Here is a 15,525-nt window from a genome sequence, read left to right as displayed (position 1 = left end):
TTCCAGCGCTTTGGGATTGTTTGTCTATCTGCGTTTTTCTACTGTGGTTTGTCGGCCACGAGGGGAGATGACTGGGGATAGGTACGGTAGAAGGCGAGGAATGTGAAGAATTTGCGGAATGAGGGGTGAAGGAATGGGGAGGGGGGGGGGGGGGGGGGAATGAGGAATGATGGGCACTGGGGAATGGAAAGGGGGCGAGAGGCTAAGCGCTTGGTGTGGAGGTATACTGACCGGGGGGATACTTGGGAGAGAGCAAAGTAGTAGTACTACTAGTACGTGGTAGTAGTAAGTACTACGTACATAGGAGTAGAAAAGGGGAGGGAGGAAGGGAAAGGACAGGGGGAAAAGGGGTAATGGAAAGAGGACGGAAGGGGAACGGACAGGTGAGAGATGAGTGGGAACGGGGGGGAATCCCATCGTTGCAAATGAAGGTAGATGAAGAAGATGAAGAGTGAGGGCTAGCTAGTTGGATAGATGGATAGATGGATCGATGAATAGATGGAGAAGTTCTTTACGTCCAGCGTCGGTGTCAAGCGGATAGTCGAACGGGTTCACTACTGTAGCACTACTAGTAGTATTAAGTAGTAGTAGTACCGTACCTAGTACTACTATCCAGTAGCATACCTACCCCTTTACACATTGCATTTTCTTGGGACCGGATCCCCCTAGTCGTCGGCGTCTCGGCGCCAACAGACCGAGGATACGCAAGCGATTACCGTCTCAATGTTCGGACCCAGCTCAGGTCCATAAATGGTCGAGCGGGTGGTTCCTGACTGGCTCCAAGCCCTGCCAACTCAATTGCACAACGTAGTAGTACTAGTACGTACCGTACTATACGTAGACGACAGCGATGGACGTAGAGGCAAGGGCCAGGGCCAGGGCGAGGGCAAGGGCGAGGGCGAGAGACTTTTTTTTTCTCTCTGCTCGGATGCCACCGGCAAGTCTATATTATGCATATCTATATCCGGGGACGCTGAATGCTATTTGTCGGTCTGTTGGTTGATTGCTCTGTTTGTTGGGGTGATTTGATTGTCTGGTTTGATTTGATTTGATTGTCGGGTTTGATTGTTTGGATTGTTTGTTTGGTTTGTTTGTTTGTTTGTTTGTTTGTTTGTTTGTTTGTTTGTTTGTTTACTCGTCCCCCTCGCATGGGGAGATGGGAGATGGATCGATTGTTGTCCCATCACCTACCGACTCAGAAACCTAGTCGCTTGCAAACGTATCCTTTTTCGGCTGGTCTGTCCCTACTGTCCCTACTGTGTCCCTACTGTACTGTAGGTATTACCCCTTGCACCAGGCGGGCGTACTCACGGAGGACACTGAGGCCGAGTGAACTTTAGTCACTCCTACAGGACAGTACTACGGTACGCACTTAAAAGTATAGTACTACGTATAGGACTAGGACCGTATCACGCTGTCCTATTTTTAGGGGATGGGGTCCACGCCGACGCCGGCCAGAAAGTATGATAAAGTGGGCGGCTCCGAGAGGTCAGCGAATGACAGAATACATGTTACTAGTCCTTCTGACTGTACCGTACTGACCGTACTGAGCGTACTGACCGTACAACTAGTAGTATATTTCTGTAGCCTGGGAAAGTCTCCTGAAGCAAGCAAGTGGTACTGATACTGTACAGGAGGTAGTCGGTCGGTCTGTGCAGCTGGATTGACAAGGCTCTCTCTTGGCCTTGCATCCAGGAGCTGCCGTTCTCCGGGAAACGCGGGTCGAATGGGTCAGTCGATATCTCTTCGTGCAAGGAGAGGGATACTGTAGGGAGTAGCGGTAATAAGTACAGTAACAGTACAGTAAAGGAGAGGATCTGGTACCGGTAAATCAGGCGTGCGGTGGGATGCCTGCGTGGAGTCCCGAGAGATGAGTAGGTAGGCACGGTACGGTACTGTAGCAGCGAAGGGTTCATTTGAAGGCACAGTCGGCTCTGCCCTGCCCTGCCCTGCCCTGCCCTGCCCAAGCCCCCACGCCCCCATTCCTCTAACTTTCTAACGTCCTAACCTCCTAACCTCCTAACCTAGGTCGAACTACCTTTCTCTTCTCTCCCGTTGCGACCGTACAGTTCTGCACCAACTCAACAAACTGTCGGGCAAACTGAATCACGTCCCTTCGTCTCCTCCCCCCTCCCGTCGCTCACTCTCACCACCACCCCCACCACCACCACCAACACTACACCATACCACACTACCACCACCACCACCACCACCACCACCACCACCACCGCTCCCACTCCCACTCCCACATCGCACACTCGCGCATCCCACAACCGTCCACCTCCCCTCCTTCGCCATGGGAATCCGATGGATCGTGAACGCCGTCCTCCTCGGCATCCCGGTCGGAGTCACCACCGGCGTCCTCATCGGCGTCGACTCCATCAAACGCTCGCAGGGCCAGGCGACGCTCTTCGAAGGGAATATCGAGGACCCCATCGCCGGCGCCGGCGGAGGAGGAGGGGGAGGAGAGACGGTGTATCCCGACAACGACAAGGTGACCAACGAGCGGCACTGCGAGCAGTACGCCACCGTCATCCCGCCGTCGAAGGGGACGCAGTATATGTGTAAGTGAACGAAAGCGCTCGAGCGGGCTGGCGGTCGGCGCGCCGAACCAGATCCGGATGTCGCTGAGATGGATGCGTGGACGGATGGATTGGTCCCTTCAGATTCGTGTGGTGATACTTGAGATCCAGGCTGACATGTTGGTTGCGCTGCAGTGAGTACGAACGCGTGGGGATGGACCGAAGGCACGCCGGGTGGGTTGTGTTTGAATGTGGGTACCCTCTACCGCGACCTTCCTGTTGACATCCATATGTTGTGTATATATATGTACATGTATATATGTATATGTATATGTATATATCTACACACACACACACACATATATATATATGTATATATGTATGCATATATACATATATACATATATATATATACACATACACATGGATACCCCGAGGTTCATAACCCACCACCACTACCCCCACTGACGACCCCCCAGGTCAACGCCAACAACAACGGCTCCTACGCCACCGACACCACCGCGCCCCCCTTCTTCATCACCTGGCAATACCCCCCCGGACCCGCGACGCAGCCTGTTCACGCCTTCCCCAACGCCCAGATCTACAAGAAAGGGCTCCCCCTCCCCATCAACCGCATCACCTCCCTCGCCCTCGACGTGGCCTGGACCTACAGCGTCGGCGACGCCCCCGCGGCCACGACCGACGTCGCGGCCCTGACGGCGGCCCTGGCCAACACCAACGTCGCCTTTGACATGTTCCTCGACGCCGACCGCGCCGGCTCCGAGGACAGCACCTCGGCCCAGTACGAGGTCATGGTGTGGCTGGCGCGCTTCGGGGCGGGGTCGGAGCCCATCGGGCTGGCGGCCGGCGTGGTCGACACGCAGGTTGTGAATGGGACCCAGTTGTGAGTTACTGAGTGACTTTCTTATCTTCATACTTTCTTACTTTCTTATTTCCTTATTTCCTTACTTCCTTACTTCCTTACTTCCTTATTTCCTTACTTCCTTATTTCCCCCCCCCTCTGCCTATCCACTTCCTCCCTCGCTAACCCCCACCACCAGCTCCCTCTACACCGGCTCCAACTCCCAAAACCAAACCGTCCTCACCTGGGCCGTGACGGACAACATCCCCACCTTCACCGGGGACATCCTCCCGCTGCTCGCGCGCCTCTCCTCCCTCCCCCTCCCGGGCGGCATCACCTTCTCCCCGTCGCTGTACATGGGCCACATCGCGCTCGGCACCGAGGCTTTCTCGAGTAGTGCGAACGTGACGTTCGGGGTGGAGAAGTTGTCCATCGGGCTGGTGACTGCGTGACTGTGATTTCGATTTGGGTTTAAAGCTGGCGTTCCTGGAACCGCGGAGAGCACCGCGCAGCTCTCTCATAATTTTAATTTTTTTTTTTGAATTTTTTTTTTTTTTTTTTTTTTTTTTTGGCAATGACGCTCCCCTGGGTCCTGCCGCGGAGGCAGACTCGGCGGAGTGGTTTCCTGGGCGGGAGTTGGGTCATGTAGCGCAAAGCAAGGCACGGCAAGGCAAGGCAAGGCAAGGCAAGCGTATCCCCTGTAGATATTTTGTAATGGTATTTGTCTCGCGTTGTATTGTATTCTATTGTATCATATCATATCATATCAAGTCATGTCATGTCATGTCATGATGGGATTGAGAGGGATTGAGAGGGAGAGGGAGAGGAAGCGGAAGAGGAAGAGGGAAAGGGAAAAAGTCAAATCGGGATATCGTAGGTGCGATATCTACGATGGATGGATGGATAGATAGAGAGAGACATAGATTTTCATTAATGGATTGATTGCCTGCTGGTTAGCTCGCTAGCTTAGCTACTTACTCTTTCTATCTCTATCGACAGTGGGAAATTCAACTTTCAAAAGCGGCGCGCTTGAGGGGCTTTCATCATAATTTTTTTTTTTTTTTTTTTTTTTTTTTTTTTTTTGAGGGGGGAGGGAGGGGGGGTGGTGGGGGGTGGGGGAGTTGATCGATCTAGGTACGGGTACGGTACGGTACGGTAGGGTAGTGCAAGGCGCAGTACCGGTATCCTGGGTATGTGCTGTGTGTGTGTGTTGTGTGTGTGCTCGGGATGGAAAGATCTCATAGGTCGGTAACCGGTAGGTACGGTACGTAGGTACTCTATCTGTTTCTGAGCTTTGGTTTTAGTCTTTGGTCTTTGGCTTTTGGCCTTTGCGGATCTCGAGAATAGGTAGTAGTACCGGTAGATAGATAGATAGAGTGGGTGGCTCTCGCGCTAGGTGGGTAGGTGGGTGGGTGTTGGCGGGAGGAGAGGAGAGGAGAGGGGAGGGGATTTTGTTGTTGTTGTTGTTGTTGTTGTTGTTGTTATTGTATCTACTTACGGCAAGCAGGCAGGCAGGCAGGCAGGCAGGCAGTACGACGACGCGCTAAGCTAAAGAGATCCATACTAGGTAGGTACCGACCGGTACATACATACATCTATCCTACCTGATCCACGAAGGCCCTTAGAAAGCGTGCCGCAGCGAGAGCTACTGTACTGTCGTCTGCGCCCTTTTTCAGATCGTCAAGGGGAAAACCACAAAAAGATATTGAGAGGCGGGCGGGCAGGCAGGCATGCTTGGAGCGTGGCTGTGCGGGTGCGAGTGTGAGTGTGAGTGCGAGAGAGTGGCTGTGTGAGTGTGGCTGGCTGGCTGGCTGGCTGGCTGGCTGGCTGGCTGGCTGGCGCCGAGGCTTTCTTTTGTTTATTTATTTATTTATAAACAAAACAAAACAAAAAAAAACCAAACCAAAACTGTTTCGGTAGGATTGCTATGAGACGACTGGAAATATGTAAATATGTGATAGGAAATCGAAACGTGTACCGGTATATTTAAAGAAGCGTTTCACGTAGCTGAACGCTTGTAGATGAGAGAGAGAGAGAGAGAGAGAGAGAGAGAGAGAGAGAGAGAGTGCTTCGCCCCCTTTTTTCTTTTCCCATTCTTGCGTGTGCCGCAACTCCTCGCTGCGGCAGAGGCGTGCGTGCCCTTTCGCCGCTCGAGACTCCCACGCAGGACTGCAAAATAGGTCCGGAACTCCGCCTCTGCTCAGCCCCCCATTATCGACTCGCGATTACCCAGTTACGGGATACGGGAGTGAGTAATACGGTAGGTATCATCGCGCTGTCCCGGTCCCGGTCTTGGTCCTATTCGCGTCGTCACTACTGTGCGATGATGATCTGAGGCTGGGGCTGGGGGATGCATCGTTTGGGTGGCTGCGCGTCGTTGGTTGCGGGATTGTTTGGAGTCAGGAGACGGCGGTTGTGATGTGGTAGGTAGGTGGGTGTTGGCGTTGAGTACCGATTTTCGGATCGCTTGCTTCTCTTGGCGTCGGCGTCGGCGTCGGCGTCGGCGGGAGATGGGCCTTGGGGGGTAGAGTCTTGGGTGTGGTCTCTGGTCTCTGGTCTCTGGTCTCTGGTCTCTGGTCTCCAAGGCTGCGAATACTCATTAATGTATAGAGCAAGCAGAGATTTCGGATTGTGTGTTTTTTTCCCCCCCGGGAATACTCAATGTAAGTGTTAAGAAAGCTGACTTGATGACTTCCTACGTGTTAGCCCAGTGTCCGTCTTCGGCAACGGACCTAGCTTCTCGAACCTCACCGGCTTCGGTACCCGTAGAGGGTGCGGGAGTCGACGCGCATATCCGAGGATATCCTCGTTGTTGTTTGCTATGCTCAGCAGCGGAAGGGCAACGAGCGACCAGGAGGACGAAGACATCACATCTCTATCGGGCCAAGACTCACCTGAGTCGATCCTCGCGCAGTCCTACAACTGCTTCCCGGCTCTTCTCTCTCAACGGGTCTACCCATCTCTCACTTACATCTATGCATTCATCCATATTCATTGTGAAAACAGAACACAGCAAGCTCGTGAGTGGTTTGCTTTCGACTGGATGTGCATATGCCAGATCGAAATATGATCAAAAAAGCTGGCCATGCTTCTGGAACGAGGCAGCAGCCTATCGAGATATGCATCTGTGTTTCGCAAATTTTGTTTGCTTGCTCTATGCTATGCACAACTATTTGAAGATCTCCTCGGAGATGGATGTATGTCCCGTAGTAGAGGCCCGCACGAAGAGCCTACCCCCCCCCCCCCCCCCCAACCCAACGAAACGTACCATGAACACAAGCAGAGCAAACCGCCACCAACGCCCTTCTCAGATTCAGAAGCTGCCCTGATGCAAGCTTCGCAGCTCTTGCACCTGCTTCCGGCAAGGGTTATGGATCGCGTCCAGCATCCACGGGGTACACGGAACGGCCTTGAACGGCTTGCACGGCACGGGGTCGAGCTCCTCCCCCCCGTGGATATACTTCCACTCGAAGCGGATGTCGAAGTGCACGTCGCGAAGACGCAGACTGTCGTCCGGGCCGGGATCCGTGTAGTTGTCCCGGCCGATCTGCTGCCGGGCGCGCTCCTCGTAGCCCGTCCGCGCCAGGGCAAAGGTGAGAGTCTCCTGGTCCCACGCCCGGCAGAAGTCGTCCATGCGGATCGTGACGTCCCGCAGGCCGTCCCAGCCGCGGACCCGGTAGCGCAGCACGGCGAGGAAGGTGTGGCGGCGGATGTCCCGCGTCTCGGCGAACCCGGCCTGGTAGCAGGGGAGCTGGCGGACGTGTTGGATGCGGCCGATGACCCAGCGCGGGAAGTTGAAGTTGCAGCTCGAGGGCACCCACTCGTCGACGGCGAACCGGCTCGAGCCGTGCTCGAAGACGTCGGTGGCGAAGTTGATGTGGTAGGTGTTCCTCACGGCGCCGCTTGCGCTGCCTGCTGCCCATCGTCGGCTCTTGTCGCTGCACGAGGTGTAGTAGCGGCGGCCTTCGGCACGGGACTCGCGACAGACTTGGAGGAGGACCGGGTGTCTCGATTGGCCTTCGACGTTGGAGTTCCACGCCGAGACGGGGTAGGGCAGGTCAGAAACGAGATCGGTGAACTTGACAATCCTGTCGACGGACTGTTAGTGACAATCAAAAACACCCACAAGACAAAAAGGCAGAAGGGGGTGCTTGATCTCGTGCCTTGGCTCCATGGAAATCAGTCCCCAGATCTTGATGCGGATCTCAATCGGAAGCATGTTGAACAGGTGAAAGTTCCTCAAGACAGGGTGGGTCGTGATAGGATCGTGAGGAATCTGAAGACGCGGAAGACGTGACAGCAGCCACTGGAGGCGCGTCTTCACGATCTCTTGTACAGAAGAAGGAGGTTGGATTTCAAAAGCTAGCTGAATGGCCTCCTTGAGCTCGACCTCAGGATCTCTACTCGCAGTGCTCAAACCAGCGACGAGCTTGTCGACCTTGCACATCATCTTGAGCCCGTGAATCTTCTTCGCCATCGTCACAGGCCCCGTCACCGGGCGATTTCCTTGAGTGGCCGGAATGGCAACGACGTGGGTATAAACTTTCGGAAATCTGACACCGTGCCTGACAGCGAGTCTGGGTTTGGGGGCGAGTCGGGGAGCGCTGGTGTTATGCGTCAATGCCCAGATCACCCTGGCTGTCCCGAGACGTTTTCGTCGGACAAGCTTATAGCGGCCGATCTTCGATCTTCGCTGCGGAGCCGCCATCTTGAGAACGGGGGACTCCGACCTGGGTGTTGTTGTGAAGCTGGAAACTCGAGATCGAAGTTGAGCTGTCGAAATATCGACTCGGCCGCGCTGGGGATTTCGTTAGCGCGGTCTCGGTTCACTTTTAGCGTAGTTGGAGAGAGATGTCTATTCGACTTCCACTCTACTCAAGGCGGATTCTGATGGAACATGTTATATAACTGTTTGTAATCTAAAAGAAGCCGTTGCCGGTGCACTCCACATAGAAACACTGGCTTGAAATTATGTCTTGCTATCGACCGATATTGAAATGAGCTATCTATCTGCATTATGGTGATTGCGAGCTAGTCCTGAATCTATCGCAATAGAGCGTGTCTGCACAGGTCGCCATAGACAAAGTACCCCCCTAGTTGAAAGTGGAAAGTGAGCTCTGTAGCATAGCATTACAGTTAGATAATTTGCAGTACCTCGAGGGGTCGAGGTTCAAGGTTGATGAAGGATGTACTATACCTTCCTTCATTGATCACTGCTCACCATCCCTGCTCTTGTAGGTTCGCAGACCTTTTTCGATTTATATTCTCATAGCCTATCCTAGCACATATAGTAATAGCGCGAACCCTCGTGGCGAGCCTCTCGTGTTAGACGGAAGACAATGGACAGCTAGGTGTCTTGGCTGGCCAGCAACTTCCAGTTCCAGGTAGTGACTTTCTCGGGTGGCACTCGTGGTTCTTCGAGGAGGATCTGTCTCTGGCCAAATGATTAGCAAGAGGTTCGCAACGCTGAATTCAAGCAATTGAATGATATACTTTGGTTCTGTGGCCATAGGCTCGTAGATCCGGAATCTGGATCCCCGTAGAAGTCTTTGAAAAGGCTTTCATTTCTCCAAAAACGGGAGACGAGGGCTTGGGTGCAGTCGACCACGGCAAGTTAAGCCATTGAAGCCAGAAGACACTTGATTCTTGAGCCTGTTGAGTTCCAAAGCGGCGCGCAGAACGCGAAGTGTACCACGAGCGATGCCCAAATCATCCTCGACTGGTGGCGGCTCTGGAAACCCCGAATCCTGCAGATTGTCTTCTTTTTTGCACACATTTTGTTGCTGCGCTGGAACCTATGTGGAAAAATAATCGCGACTTTCATCGCTACGTTATTGCTTGAAGGTAACAAGAGACATACTTGCGTCATCGTTGTTCTCTAGCAAATTCCACTTCGGGCGCCACATCAGCTGTAAACGTCGGAACCTCGCGTAATCTGCTGGCTTTGTTTACGGCGCTCAGGGGAGGTCTGAGAAACTGCGACCCAGCTCAACATCATCACTCAATCAAAGTTCTGGATATCGTTAAATATCATCAAGTTCGATCAAACGTCCGAGGAACAACGACCCAGATCAAACTTTTTTGAAGGAGGAAGAAGCAATTATCACAGCATCTCCTTCGGCCTTACGTCTGCCCCACCGAAGAATTATGTCACACCCCGAAGAAGCCATGGAATGCTTCGCATCGAGCCACGAATCTTCACGAAATGCAGAAGAAGATGTGTTTTCCTCACAATCTCCCGGTACAGATAAGCCGAATGATGAGGTACCGATAGGGGAATACGGCGGTATCAATTCTGAGAATGAAGCGGGCGCGGCTGCACAGTAAGAATGCTCTTTCTTCCTCTTAATTTGGCATGGCTGACAACGCCTCTCTAATGAGTTTGTAGAACTGCGACCCCCGATAAGATTAAAGTCCTCGTCGGCGCGCTCCACACGGTCTTTCTCCTCGATCGCTCCCGCATCTGCTCCATCTCTCCCTACTTCGCAACGATCTTCGCCTCGCGCGCCACCCTTCAAGTAGTCCTCCCTGACATTGAGCCCAACTTATTCCAGCTCGTGTCTGATTGGTTATATACAGGGCGTCTAAGCGCGGATGCCGAAGACGATCTATATCTCGACCAACTCGTCGATGTCTACCTCTTTGGCGATCTTATCAGTTGCCATACCTTGAAGAACTACTCCATGGACCTCATACAAGACAACATGTACCGCCACGTCAGGTACGGCAGCGGAGGGATCAAGCTGTCTTTAAACCAGATTAGAAGGATATTTTCGGGCACAATGTGTGCGGAGGATGCACCGATCCGGAAGTTGGTTGCGGCGCTGGTATCCTACAGGTTGATCTTTGGAGATACGCCAGAGAGATTGGAGCCGATATTTGAGGTGCCGGGGTTCCTGAAGGACTTTGCGGCGTTCCAGAGAAGTTCACTGCAGGTGTCGAGCGATAAATGGTACCGGCCTGTCACATTGAGGGATGATCCGAGGGTCAGGGGCTACTATGATGATGGGGTGGCAGCTAAGGGCTTTCATGCCTGCTTTTTTCATGTTCATGAGCTGGGAGAAAAGTGCTCATCAGTCAGCAACTACAGAACAGGGAGCGATGGCTCGGGAATCGATGCAGCCGGCGAGCACGAACGGGAGGAAGGCTTCCGAGGTATGCCGCAGAGGTCTGCGTCAAAGTAGCTGAAGGACTAAGATGCCCCCAATGTGCAGAAAAAGCCAGAGAGCACTCTAATGACTACTTCCATCAGTGGCTGCGGCTGTCCAATAGACGCGGGAGGATTGCTTCCACAAGCTGATGTAACTCTCCAATTGACCCAGAACACACACTTTATCCCCGTCTCGGACTTGATATGAGAAACACTTAAAAGAATTTCTGTACTATATCAGTACTAAATTTGGGCTTCGAAGAACTCGAAAGAAGTCTACTAATCCTGATAGCCCGAGCGTCAACTGGGACGAGCAGACCACCACTCCTTATAACCTAACAGCCACCGCCGTCTCCCAGCAAAACCCTATCTAACTTCTGTGAAACATCGCTATTTCCACACACATTTCGTCGGAACACGCATATAGCGCATGGGAGGTCCTGGGTCCAAGCATTGCGTTTTGAATACCCGCCCGGCGTTAATAAATACAACAATAACAACAACAACAACAATAACCGCCTTCGCATACGCATACGCAAACCGAAGATTTTTCTATAATTGACGAGCCGCGCCGCCTTTTCTTTTCCTTGATACTTTCAATTACTTTATTCGATATTTGCCTACGGCAATCTGCTATACACGTTTATACCGCGCACTTCCTCAGCCATCTACAGCTCTCATTCGAATTTTTACAAAATCACGATTACTTAAATCGGCAGACACCGTTAAGAAAGGTGGAATATATAGATAAGACGCTTAAAAGGGCTTCAAATCCGCGAGCGTAGTAAAAGAAGTGACGTTTCGTTTCGCGATCTCGACGACGATAAAGCGAAAGAAAAGGAATCGGGATGAAGAGAGCTCGCCGAAAGAGTACTTTCAAATTTTTCGAAGTGTGTATGCACCAAGGCTCGATCCGAGCAATTTTTTTCGCTCTGCTTTACTCAATCTGGATAATAGGCTCGATACCTTTTTGTCACTTGTCAAAAGAACTTGCGCTTTCTCAAAGTCGGAAAAGAGTATCGAATTTTAGATTTTGATCGAGCACACTTTTCGTTTAAAAGCATTATCGATATTATCCGTAAAGGAACGGAGTGCTTAAACGTCACTCACTTATAACAACTTTTTCGAAATGTATTCGGAGGTATTCGAGAGGATATTTGGTCGTTTGGTTAAATGACTGTCTATAGTCCTTTCGCTTCGCACGTCTCCGTGCCCTTTAGGAGATCCTAAGACGAGGAACGCACGCCTCCCTTTAGTCCGCCAGACGCAAATCAATACTACGACTACTACTATTACTACTACTATCATATGATATTATTCTTAGCTTTTTCGCTTCCACGCAGTATCAAGCATAATCTTGGATCTAAGCTTCGGAACATTCCATGCAATACTACGGATGGCCAATTGCTGTTTCGCTGTATAGCATGCAAAGAAGGACTCTATCCTCGGATGGCCTTCCGCAATTCTAGTTTTAAGGGTCTGGGGCTCACAACACATTGAACCCGAAAGGGCATGAACCTTGCTCATACAACCTGAATCTTCAGGAAACGTTGGTAGCCAGTCTGAACTCGGATGAAAAGATTTCCTTGATAGATAAAAATCTCTGACACGTAACGCCAATGTTGGTGGCTGGCTATGGGATTTGATACATGGATATACATGGAAGCGGAACAGATTTAAAAGAGCAGAGACATTTGGATTTCGGTAGCTCCATAAAGACTATGGGGAGCCCTCAAGGCTAGAAGAAGACTTCTAAGTACATGATTCCCGTCCAAGAGCAGTCACCTTTGGTTGGGGGCGCCTGGGGCGTTAGGGCAGGTCCGAGGTCCTGGTGGCCTGATGCTGCCGCAATCGGTATTCTGTTGAAGCTTAGCTGAAAGAACTTGGACATCAAGACGATGATACTTACGCAGGCGACAGTGACCCCAACAGGGCAGTAGTTGCTCATATATGCAGGAAGGCAGCAATGATTAGGGAGTAAGCGGCTACTGTGTTGTCTGCCACAGGCCGCCTTGTCCTTCCAGCAGCAGTTCTGGGAGTTGATGCACTTATTATAATGTCAGGGAACAAGGCATAGTAGGAATAAACAAGATGTGGAGCTTATAGCGGTGGCGACCGATGAGAAGAATTTGTTCGCTTTTAAATACCGACCTAGGGTGATCTAGTAGCTCTGCCAACCTCTTGGGACCAACCTTAAAAGAGATCGTCATCAGATGGTCAGCTGACTGTTCAAATAACCCCTACCTGCCTTTAAGGTTATTTCAAAATCCTCCGCCCCTTTCTTCGGGATTTCGGGGTCAAGCGAGAAACCAAATCGTAGAATTTCCTAATGGAGCCTATTCATTCTGAGACCTACAAAACCCACGAATCCCGCGTTATCCTCGATAGCTCTTGCCTCCTATGATTGCTCAGAAAGGTCGCATAAATTTGTGGGCCGTAGCATGGCCTTTTTAAGGCTAGAGGCGGCTAGAGGTAATTGACACGGAGAATTTTGAGATAACCTTAAAGGTACCTTTTAGCGATCTGCCACCCTTCAGCATGTTAGCCAGACCCTGCTTGCTTGCTTGTCGGTATCACCTGCCAAAACCGAGCAGTCTTTCTGCACTTTGGAATTTTTTGCCGAGATCTGTTGCCGGACTATTTACTTTTAGCCGAAAGTTAAAGATCATACCAGCATAAGCTTGTGGATCAAGCAACGTATCGCGGCGTTAACCATGCTTCCCTAACAACGGTGATACCTCCGCTTACAGTCTCAGTGCGGCTACTTTAACGATTGAAACTTCGTTGTTACTCTGTACTCTGTACATATTTCAATATTACAGAGTCTGGTGCTGAGAGGATATCGGGATTCAAGTTAATCCGAAACGAAGTCAGAAATAGTTTTATCTCAGGAAGAAAGCGGGCAATTAAAAAAATTTAGATTGGCCAGCTCAGCCGACATTTTTTTTTTTTCCTACCGGCGCTGCTGAATTCCATATATCAATCAATAATCATCAACAAGGTACAACTACAGCTCCTCTTCCCTCCCACTCATAAACCTCACACTACTCTCCAACAACACCCTCACAATCGCCAGCTCATCCTCGTCCCTCGGCCCGTAAACCATCACATACGTGCTCGTGACGCCAAACAAGTTCCACCGTCCCAGCAACGGCCGCGTGCGTGCCAGCCGGTGCCGTTCCGCCCAGCCCCGCTCCACCACGAGCCGGGTGTCCGCGGGTGAAAAGTACAAGTGCATGGAGCCATCCTCGTGCACATGACCGATTTCTCCGCGCGAGATCCGCGCCGCGTCTGGGATTCCCGAGGAATTCGCGTCTTGGAGCAGGCTCGGGCGCAGGAAGATGGCGTCGTGGTGTCGCTCGTACAGGGACCGCTTCTTCTTGAGAAGAAGGGGGTGCTTGCTGACCATCTCGTCAAAGACTTCGTGTAAGAGCTATGTATGGCGACGACCGGAGCATTATATCAGCCTATGCAATAGATGTTCACCACGTGATCTTCGTAACGTAACGACGTAATATGAGATGGGGTTTTTTTTAGGCAGCCTACCTTCTTCATCGCCTCTGGCGCGTTCTGTGTGAGTTGACGGTGCGGCGCAATGCCTTTCAATACAGCCCTCTCCCCCTTCCTTGGCTGCAAGGCCTCGATCGAGGCGTGTGCACCTTCACGCGGATACTCGTCCATCCGCGTGGCCTCTTCTTCGCGGAGCGCAAAGGGCCGTACGAAGATGGTGAGAAGTGCCCACCCGAAGAAATTATAAGGGATGCCACCTCGTCCGAGAGCGAGGAAGGCACGGTAGTCTTTGATGCTCCATATAGAAGCGGTAACGAAGGCGCCGACGAGGGGGATCGCTATGGCGCGGGGACTCCGAATGAAGGAGAGGACTTTAGGGTCGAGGAGGGAAAGGTTGGTCATGGCTATCTTGCTGGGTCTTGAAAGACAGAAAATATTACATGGGATTGTTTCGCCTAAGATTATAATAGTCGAGGATTGAAGCTGATGTTGAGAATAGTGCGACTTCAGCCGCATATGTAATTGATGAAGTGAAGGTGAAGCGAGTCTCGCTTCCCCGCCGTTGCCCCACCAATCTTTCCAAACATCAGAAAAGTGGGATAAGCGATATATCATATCAAAAGTCGTCGCGGCGATTAGCGATAGATATCACGCCGACATTATTAATCAAAAGCGCTATGCTCACATTCAATCCAGATCTTTATAAAAAAGAATTAGAGCGAGTGGTAGTTAAGCTCAAACATACTAAACCGGTGATTCAAAGGATTAACGAATTTTAAGACACATTTCCATCTCAATCCAGCGTCATCAATACACCTTTCTCTAAAAATCCCTATCCGCTCTGATTTATTGCGTCTTTAGAAATGTATTTCTAATAAGTTAAGTCACATTATAGCCATAATAATCGCAACATCGACCTCATCTCACAATCCTCATTCCACCTACCCATCTATCTATCCATCACCTACCTACCACTGTTATCAAATCACGAATACACAAATACACAATCCTCCAAATACACAAACCCTCCAAAGTCTCAAATCCCCACTGAATTTACAATCTACAAAACGCAAGCAACTATTATGCATATTTAAATATATATTCCCAAAGTCCCAATCCTCAACCCTCAACCCTCAACCCTCAACCCTCAACCCTCAACCCTCAACCCTCAACCCTCAATCCTCAATCCTCAATCCTCAATCCTCAATCCTCAAAGAAGCAAAGAAATATCCAAAGAAAAGGGTCAATTGGATTATGGCGGGAGAAGGGGGAGAGGGGAGAGTTGCTTGGAAAGGAAAGAATAAGGGGGCGTAGAAAGAGCGAGTTGGAACATTGAATTCGGGGACTGGAGGTGGATGTTGCTGAGTTACGATAGGTGATGGACGAGATGGACGAGGCGCGGCTTTATAACGAAAGGTGGTGCTGAAGAGATTCGCTTAGCCGGGTTGGTGGCGAATCCCGGATTGAAAGCGAGAAATGTA

At 51.1% G+C, this 15,525-nt stretch overlaps 4 protein-coding genes across 5 annotated transcripts; 2 read left to right on the top strand and 2 right to left on the bottom strand.

Annotated features, from left to right (window-relative positions):
* Positions 1-2,296: 2,296 nt before the first annotated feature.
* Positions 2,297-3,836, top strand: L3040_008126 (uncharacterized protein; the record flags this gene model as incomplete). Its single annotated transcript, XM_007290975.2, has 4 exons — positions 2,297-2,564; positions 2,718-2,773; positions 3,002-3,426; positions 3,584-3,836. The coding sequence occupies 4 exons, from the start codon at positions 2,297-2,299 to the stop codon at positions 3,834-3,836; spliced, it is 1,002 nt and encodes a 333-aa protein (XP_007291037.2).
* A 2,861-nt stretch (positions 3,837-6,697) lies between these two features.
* On the bottom strand, positions 6,698-8,092 carry L3040_008125 (uncharacterized protein; the record flags this gene model as incomplete). Its single annotated transcript, XM_066157348.1, has 2 exons — positions 6,698-7,462; positions 7,511-8,092. 2 exons carry the CDS (start codon positions 8,090-8,092, stop codon positions 6,698-6,700), a joined length of 1,347 nt encoding a protein of 448 aa, XP_066010456.1.
* Positions 8,093-9,552: 1,460 nt separating this feature from the next.
* Positions 9,553-10,568, top strand: L3040_008124 (uncharacterized protein; the record flags this gene model as incomplete). 2 transcript variants are annotated; one of them, XM_007290971.2, is made up of 2 exons in its annotated part: positions 9,553-9,707; positions 9,773-10,568. In XM_007290971.2, the coding sequence occupies 2 exons, from the start codon at positions 9,553-9,555 to the stop codon at positions 10,566-10,568; spliced, it is 951 nt and encodes a 316-aa protein (XP_007291033.2). The 2 variants fall into 2 exon arrangements, with proteins under 2 accessions (XP_007291033.2, XP_066010455.1); XM_066157341.1 differs by having other exon boundaries at positions 9,686-9,707; positions 9,766-10,568.
* Positions 10,569-13,541: 2,973 nt separating this feature from the next.
* Positions 13,542-14,446, bottom strand: L3040_008123 (uncharacterized protein; the record flags this gene model as incomplete). Its single annotated transcript, XM_007290970.1, has 2 exons — positions 13,542-13,967; positions 14,081-14,446. The coding sequence occupies 2 exons, from the start codon at positions 14,444-14,446 to the stop codon at positions 13,542-13,544; spliced, it is 792 nt and encodes a 263-aa protein (XP_007291032.1).
* Positions 14,447-15,525: the final 1,079 nt, after the last annotated feature.

This window comes from Drepanopeziza brunnea (genome assembly GCF_022702325.1).
Source record: "Drepanopeziza brunnea f. sp. 'multigermtubi' strain 214-2 chromosome Unknown ctg15, whole genome shotgun sequence".
NCBI lineage: Eukaryota > Fungi > Ascomycota > Leotiomycetes > Helotiales > Drepanopezizaceae > Drepanopeziza > Drepanopeziza brunnea.
The sequence above is the reverse complement of the archived record's forward strand: the minus strand, read 5'-3'. Positions and strand labels throughout refer to the sequence as shown.